Source organism: Rhincodon typus, chromosome 9, assembly GCF_021869965.1.
Source record: "Rhincodon typus isolate 14 chromosome 9, sRhiTyp1.1, whole genome shotgun sequence".
NCBI lineage: Eukaryota > Metazoa > Chordata > Chondrichthyes > Orectolobiformes > Rhincodontidae > Rhincodon > Rhincodon typus.
Genome location: NC_063340.1, coordinates 69,561,281 through 69,570,191, shown reverse-complemented (window position 1 = coordinate 69,570,191; position 8,911 = coordinate 69,561,281). Strand labels below are relative to the sequence as shown.

At 37.9% G+C, this 8,911-nt stretch overlaps 1 protein-coding gene across 1 annotated transcript in view; it reads left to right on the top strand.

The window, feature by feature from the left end:
- LOC109927474 (calpain-2 catalytic subunit-like) overlaps nt 1-8,911 on the top strand; it is a 30,051-nt gene that overhangs the window by 6,176 nt on the left and 14,964 nt on the right. Inside the window, exons 2-4 of the mRNA XM_048601342.1 lie at nt 2,299-2,382; nt 4,043-4,128; nt 5,593-5,667. Coding sequence (XP_048457299.1) covers nt 2,299-2,382; nt 4,043-4,128; nt 5,593-5,667 — 245 coding nt within the window. The remainder of the gene's footprint in view (nt 1-2,298; nt 2,383-4,042; nt 4,129-5,592; nt 5,668-8,911) is intronic.

The window sequence follows — 8,911 nt, the reverse complement described above, 5'->3', positions numbered from 1 at the left end:
GCTGCCTGGCCTGCTGTGTTCCTCCAGCTCCACACTGTGTTATTTGGGGTCAGAAGTCTTTGAATCATAAAGTTTTGATTTGATTGGCTATGGAAAAGGGCAGAGAGCAATTACAAGTAAGAATAATTGACTAGGAGATAACCAGGTTCAATGTGTTAAGAATGGATCTAGTACAGATAAATTGGAATCCAAGGATAGCAGCCAAAATTTTAAATGCCTGTAGAAAATATATAATTCAAGTACTATCAAGGTATATTCCTCTGAAGGAGAAAGATAGCGCAAACAAAAATAAAGCTCCCTGGATGAAAAAAGGGAGAGATATTGAGATGGAGCAGAAAAAGTGCACTCATCACAGATATCGGGTGGACAATACAATTGAGAACCAAGCTGAATATAAAAAGGTTCTGAAGAGAATTGAAAAGAAAATAAGAAAGAAAGAAAGACTGCAACTAACATAAAAGGGAATCCAAAAATCATTTCTGGACATATAAATAATAAAAGGGTAGTAAGAGAAGGAGGGGCCTATTAGGGACTAAAAATGAGATTTATGGATAAAGGGAAGGCACGTTGCTGAGATTTCAAATTAATACTTGGAGTAGCATCTTTCTTGTTGAAGCTTGCTGGACACTTAAAGCGCAGAGTACAGCATCTACTTCAGTGAAAAAGGGAGCGTTGTTAGATCTTGCCTGACTATCCTGCACTACAGGGAACCTATTAGCTTTCAAGTAACTCTTAGTTTCTGAAGCAACCGTGTTTGAAAACTCATTCCAGAAATGTAGAGCTCTGTCTTAGCAGAAAAAGTAGCAGTGGACCAGCATGCTAAACTGAACCAATACTTGAACTTTGTCTTTGTATTCTTGACTTAATCTGTGATGTAAAATTTCCTGAATGCTTCAGCATACTACATCAAATATATGAAAATAAATAGAATAACATGTAACAGAACCAGTCTAATTATGTTGTTTATGTTAAATGGTGGGTGTGTGGATGGGTATGTTCAGTTACCAATGCAGTCCTCCAAAACAATTTGCCTCTACGTACGACATCCAAATGTTCCTTTACGTCTAAGGACAGTCAGAAAATCCTGCCTCGCCGTGCACTTAGCTGCTGATCCCAAAAACTATCCACTTCCACAAATATTGATTAAATTCAATTAAATATTCTCATCGTCATCTCCATTGGAGGACTTCCAATTTTTTTTACTTTGTTTAAGTGACAGTTTATTTTCTTTCATGGGCATGAGTGAACATCCTTCACAGCTCAGCATTACATATGAATGTATGGTCTGACACACTGTGGGTGTATTAGGAATTGTAGGATAGAGTAGACATCACTTCTGGTAATCCAGTCACATACCCCTAAATTTCTTTCCATTCAATGAAAACCAGTATTCTTCATGAAGTGAATGCAGTCTGCCCAGGGATAAAGAATCAGCCTGGTGACTGGGTACATTAGGCTATAAATTCATGATTCAAGTTCAAAGTGCATATTAAGATCAGAAATAAAAATAAAGTGTTGCAGAAGCTCAGCATGTCTGGCATCATTGGTGGAAAGAGAAAAAGAGTTAACGTTTTGAGTCTTGCATGACTTCTTCAGAATATTGCTGAAGGAGATTCATTGAACCTAAAACATTAACTGTTTCTCTCTCCACAGATGCTACCAGACCTGCAGAGTTTCTCCAGCACTTTTTGTTTTTATTTCTGAATGCCAGCATCTGCAGTATTTTGCCTTTTTATTATATTTTAGGCTGTCATAATTCAGTTGAGACAGATTAAAATTTTAATTTCTTTTTTGCAATATTTTTGCTTTTGATTCTGAGACTTGATATTTGTACTCTTTAAATTGTTGATACTTGTGTAACCTGCAAGCCGTAGTGACAGTCTCCAAGTATACTGAACTGCATACTGCTTTTGATCCCTATGCCTTTGCTGTTTTATTGCACTCCTGTTCTCTCCTATCTAATTATTTTCTAGGGCTCCAAGACTGAGGAATTCCTTGCCTGCTTCACTGTTCCTTCCATCTATAATCTCCAAACCTTTGAAGCTCTGCTTTAGCATCAGATAATAACTTTATGATTTACCTCACCTTCTCCTACACTTCTTCATTTGGTAATGTAGTAGAATATGGATCTTGGTTGTTTCAGATTCTCAAATGCAAAATACTATACTTGATAAAATTTCACGCTCCGATTAAAAAATATTAAACAACATGAAAATTATGTATCATAGTGACTAAAAGTATTTTTCTCAATGATAATCTGACTGTTGACCATTTAACACTGATACTCTTGTTCATTAGATCACCAGCTCAGCAGAGACTGAAGCAATTACTTCACAAAAGTTGGTCAAGGGCCATGCTTACTCTGTCACTGGAGCAGAAACAGTAAGTGTCAAATGGTGAAATTTTAATGCTCCTCCTTTTTAATTTCTCCAAAATATGTAATGTTATTTGAAAGAGTGATGTCATTTCTCTCTGATATCTGCCAAATCCAACATACAGTTGGTTGTCCTGGTGCATTAAGCCTTTGATACCCAGCTCATTGTCTGACATAGTCACTCATGCCTGTCCCTTTAAATCTCAAATATCTGGTATTTGATCATCCAGTTCCTATAGCAACTGTACAGCTGCTAAACTGCTCAAAAATTCTCTCACCTCTGCCTTTTAATCCATGTTCCCAACAGAACCCTTATTTTCTTCCACCTTGGTCACTTTATCAACTCTCAAGTCCAAATGGCACAGACATGAACATGACTGGAACATAATTGGTTTAGTTTCTTATTGCCATATCTGGCTGAACCATTCACCAAATTCATCCTGAGATGCAAGATAAGCCCAGCTTATTTTCTCTCCTCCAACTTGATAAACTCTTTTTTGGCCGATACCTGTAGCTGATGTCCAACAGCAAGTGTCCTTTTGCCATTCCGTCACCCTCTTCACCTAATGCACAAAGCCAGATTTTCCCCGTGTATTCCCCATGCCCTAGCCTGAATCCGCATCCTGTTTGAGATCAACTAATTCCGTACAGGCCAAGATTCAATCCCGGTGATCGATATTTGCAATGAGTTTTTTAAAAAGTTTTTGTAGGGATCTGGATGATAATCTAATAAAATCAAATTTTCTAATAGCAAACTCTAATGTAGAGAGGTGTTCATGGTGACTACTGCAGCGGGCTAATTGCAATTGAGATTTGTTATAATAACTTTACAACAAAAAAGCTAAAACTCAATGAATTTATCAGAAGTAGGACGGTGGGTGCACATATCTGAAACAGTATTTACATGGAGACTGTGTTGAATACTGATGCTAATCTTTCTTAAATCTAAAAAGTTTATTCAATTTTGCCAGCTGCTGAAGATTATTCTCATCCTTAAGGTGCATCTACTTGGCATTCTCAAGAAGGTCAATACCTTCCAGGTTGCAGTAGGGCAGTTATGCACTTCAGAAAATTAGCTGAACTGTGCTTGTTAATTGTTTATGCAAATCTGTTTTGTTCCTGCAATATTCAACTGTCTTGAGCTTTCTCTCAACCTGAATAGATATGTAGAAATGAATAATTTGACCTACTGATGAATGCAGATTGTTTGTTTGTTTGTTTGTTTGTTTGTTTCCTGTTAATTGAATGAAATTTCACTCTCGGTCAAAATTGAGTGGATCAAAATTAAAATATTTAGTGCAATAGCATAAGGAGTTGCTTTTTGTCCATGTTTGTAGCATGGAGATATGGATACGTTTAGTCAAAAGATGTAACAAACCTTTGAGGTCATGAGTGCTTGAAAACTACCCATCCACTTCAATTTGTAGAGTCAGTGATATTTCACAACGTGGTCATATCACTAATGAATTGTGCAAAAGTCTTCTTACATTGGGACAGAAAAGCTAATTATGAGTCCTGAAAGATAAATGCTTCAGTCAAAAACCTGAAGTAACTGCTTTTCATTTTTTTCCTAGTGTGTACTTCACATCCAGCTGTGAATATTAATTCATGACGCTACAGGTGAAAAAGAAACATTATGGGACTGTCCTTGTATTTTAACCCTTACAGGTGAATTATCAAGGTGATGAAGAGAAACTGATCCGAATCAGGAACCCTTGGGGTCAAGTGGAATGGACTGGAAGCTGGTGTGACGAGTAGGTTCTTTTGGTTATATAGACTTGCATTTCTGCTGCAATTACTGTCTTGTTGAAACTGTCACAATGAATTTGTCCTTCAGAATCTTACACTTCCATGTCAATGGACAGTTTGTGAGTGACAAACCAGACCCTTGTACCATAGCCTAAATATACGTAATGTAAACATTAAAAGTCACTCCTTCCCCACTGTTGCACAGTGACAGATGCATTATAGCAACTCTCCAAGGATGCTTGAACAGCATCTTCCAAGCCTACCACCTAGAAGAACAAGAGCTGAGGCACTTGGGAGTATGAGCTCCTGTACACTCCCCTTCATGTCTCTCACCGACATGGTTTAGAACTATGTCACTATTCCTTCACCAGTGTTGGACCAAAATCCTGAAAGTGCCTTCCCAACAGCACAGTACTTAACATCACATAGATTATACCAGTTCAAGAAGGCAGCTCACCACCAACTTCTCAAGGGCAATTGAGGATGGGCAATAAATATTCAAATCTCATGAATAAATTTAAAAAACGTTAATGATTCACTATGAAACAGCAGCAGAAGAGAATTGCAAGGATATACCTTTATCAGAGCAGCTATCATGATGTCCATTAAGCTCTTGAAGTCAATGATATTGCATTATCAGGTCAAGAGGGGGATCTTCAATATGCTGTAGCTTCTGTGTACACATAGTTGTTGGCCCTTTGGTTATTCCATAACCTCTTCATAAAGAAAAGCCAATTTTGAAGAGACAGCCTCAGCTGTATTGGAGACATTAATACTTGAGGGGGGATATCAGAGGGACCATTGCTCTCAGAACTTCAGTGACTTTTTTACCTTACGATCCAGAAAAAGAAAAACTTATTTAGCTCAAGTATCCTCGAACATCAGTACAGCTCAAATCTCTGTCTCTGCATGATTGTGACCAAAGTAAACACTGATTGATTGTTATGAAACTGGTGCATAATTTCCTGTATGATTTTATGAACACCAAAGCACAGCAAACATGTACAAAGTCTTTTATTTCAATAAACAGAAAAATGAACAGTTGTAAATCTATTCTTTTCTCACACTGAGATTCCCCCAGTGGCTAAACTTACTTTTCCTTCCCCCAGATGCAAAATGGGGTTCAGAATTGTGAGGGGAACTCAGGGTTTGATCTAACGCATGAATGAAAAGAAATATATTTTGCACCACTCTTGAAGTTTTTCTAATCCTGTAAATCAAAAAAAGATAAATCCAGCCCTTTCAAAAAAATGTGCGTTATATATAACTCAAATCAATAAATAACATACAGGACTCCATTGTCAGCTACATTGTTCCCAAGAGTTTAAGCATATTGGCAAAATCATGTTGCCAGCTGTATAAATAATGAATCTTGTTGTAATGAAAGCTGGTGTTTTTTTGCTCACATATCATTTCCTACAACTTGTAACAACATAACTTCTTTTTTCCAATTATTCACCTTATTACAGGGCACCTGAGTGGGATTGCATCCCTGGTGAAGAAAGAGATCGACTGCGTGACGAATCCGAAGATGGAGAATTCTGGTAAAGTAAATTCAGATGTTCGAGAGAGTAGATTCAGAAGGCAATGTTCATTTGTCTGCGAGGACTCAAGAAGGGCCGAGCTGACAGAAGATTCTACAGCTTCTCTAGGTTATGGCAAGAATTGAGCAAAGCTCATGAAAACAGAAAAATGAGAATTTTAAATTTTAAATTTGAGAACTAAATTAACCCAGTAAGGATTGGGTTGACAGGCAAGTGGGACATAGTAAAGAGTTGATATTGGCAGCATGTATGGATGAACTTCAGTTAAGAGGATAGAGGACGGGAGACTAGTTAGATGCATAAGAGGATGAAATGAGAGAAAACAGCATAGTCGCATAGTCTTTCTGATTTGGATCAAGGCCACTATAGTACGGATTAGTGAGAATTAAATGGAACATTGCAAAAGTATGTGCATGGACTTGGGATTCAACATTTGCAAAATATTCACAGAAGGCAGGAAAGTGGAGATGCTAGAGAGAGAGGAATTTCTGATAGGACGTGGTCATCACCGGCTGGGCCAGCTTTCATTTCCCATTCCTAATTGCCCTTGAGAAGGTGATCATAGAATGCCTGCAGTGTGGAAACAGCCCTTTAGCCCAACAAGTTCACCTCAACCCCCAGCGCATTCCACCCAGACCCACCTAATCTACACATCCCTGGACACGATGGGCAATTTAGCATGGCTAATCCACCTAGCCTGCACATCGTTGGACTGTGGGAAGAAACCCATGCAGACCCGGGGAGAATATGCAAACTCCACACAGACAGTGGCCCAAGGCTGGAATCAAACCCAGGCCTCTGGCACTGTGAGGCAGCAGTGCTAACCACTGAGCCACCATGCCATCCCAAGAGTTGCCTCCTTGAACTGTTGTGGCTCATTTGTAATCGGTAGGACATGCCTGAATAGTTTGTTTGTATTTTTTTCAGGAGGTGGTTAAACAGTTGACAGGCATCTATCTATGGATGTTAATTATATGTTCCTCCAGATAGCATTTGACAAAGTTCCTCATAAGAGACTGTTAACTAAAGCTGAAACTCAGGGAAATGAAACAAGATTATTGTTATGATTAGGAAATTGACTGAGCAGCAGAAGACAGGAATCGCGATAATGAACAGGTGCCCTAATACATGGAATGTGACCTATGATGTCCTCACGGATCTGTGTTGGGCCTAACGTATTCACTGCATTTATTAACAATTTAAATTATGTAATAGAACACTACTTTCAGAACTATGGACAGGTGATGTTTTAAGTAATGTAAGTGGGACCATAATTTTGAAAGAGATACATATAGGCTAAGAAAAGGGATGAAACTGTTCCAAATAGATTTCAGCATGGCCAAATATAAGATCTTCCACTTTAGGCTTAGAAAGGATAGAAAGGGGTTCTTTCCAAATGGTGAAAAACTATAAATAGCAGATGTCAAAGGAAGCTTAGGGACCCAGGTATGAAGATCATTGAAATATCATGAACAGATACAGAAAATAATCAGAAAGACTAAATGAAGTTTTAAAGGCCTAGAACACAAGCTTTATGAAGCCTTGGTAAAACTACAACTGGAGCACTGTAAGCAGGTGCTATATTTTGAGAAGGAATGTCTTTGAAGGAATACAGTGTGGATTTATCAGAACTATTCCTGGACTTAAGAGTCGTAAATTATGAGGAAGGATTACTCTATCTAGGATTGTATTCCTGGAGTTTAGAAAGTTAAGGGGTGAGATGATTGATATTTTCACAATATTATATGAAACAGATGTGATAGAGAAAAACAATTTTGCATTTCAGAGAGTGTAGAAGGGTGTAGGTAGTGTAGTCCAAAATCAGAGTTAGACCATTCAAGGCAGAAGTTTGTACACATATGATGGTAGAAATTTGGAACTTGCTGCCATAAAAGACAAGAATTAGCTTTATTGTCATATGTATTCACGTGAGTACAGTGAAGGGTTTACAAGTCGCCACTTATGGCACCATCTTGGGTACCAAGGTACCTAGGTATGGATTCTTAAGTACAAATTTTTAGGGGAAAAAATTAGAAAAATATAAAAATGAAAATGCCAGCAATAAATTAGGAAAATAGAGATATAATAGTTCAGAATAACAGTCCGTCCAACCCAGACTGCACAGGGCTTCACCTTGAGGCCAGGAGTCTGAGTCCACGCTGAGGCCAGGTGTTCGATGAAATGTTACTTTGAAGATGGACGTTGAATAGATTCTTGTGAACCAAAGTCATTAAGCTACATGAAGCAAAGGAGTTGGGTTGTAGATTATTACTTCATTGGATAGTGGAATAGGCCGGAGATGCTTAATGATCTACTTGCAGTGAACAGGCAGATAGCATTTGTCAGTTACATGCAGAAATATTCCAAGTCCATTCATCTTGGACTTGAGGTTGTGAAAAAAATCTACCATAAGTGGAAAGCAACAAAGTACGTCTGGTTGGAAGAGTGATATGAATGGTATTGAGTTGTTAGATAAGATCTAGATTCCATACAAGTCACTTCCTACTCTAGGTGCCTCTTCCTTTCCTTCACCTCCAACCCCACCCCACTCCATCCCCTATATGCTGTCAATGCCAATTCTTATGAGTTGGTATATCTTGATTTCCACAAGAAATAATTTAAGTGAGGGGAGGTTGGATGACGCGAAAGCAGAATATTTTATAAGTTCAAGTTCACGAAATTTTAAATGAGGTATTTAGCTGGTTATGACTATATTCAAAATATATAACTAAAAGACTGCTATAGACTAATGAAATATAAGATCCCAAGAAGTAACAATTGACCCTGTCTAAAATCTTAGTGTCAGTCAGATTTCTGTATGCACTATTGGACCTTCAGATTAGGCAGGATATTGAGTTTAGAGAGCATACAACGCTGATTCATTAGTGTGCTGTCTAGTATGAGGAAATACAAAATGAAGAAGCTTGAGAAATTGCAACTGTTTTTGAAAGAACCATAACAATTCAGTAAAAATGTTTAAAATTATGCTTGCTGAAGGAGTAAATTGAAGCAAATTGTTTCCAGTAAATTGAGAACTTTAGAAGAAGAGACTTATGGTTACAAGATTAAAACTGAATAATAAGTCAAAAAAATATTTTATCACAGGACCGCTGAGGCTTTGAGCTGCTATAATGTTAGTGACTAAGATAGAAACCATGTCAACATTAAAGAAACAAAAACAGAAATTGCTGGAAAATCTCAGCAGGTCTGGCAGCATCTGTGGAGAGACATCAGAGTTAACGTT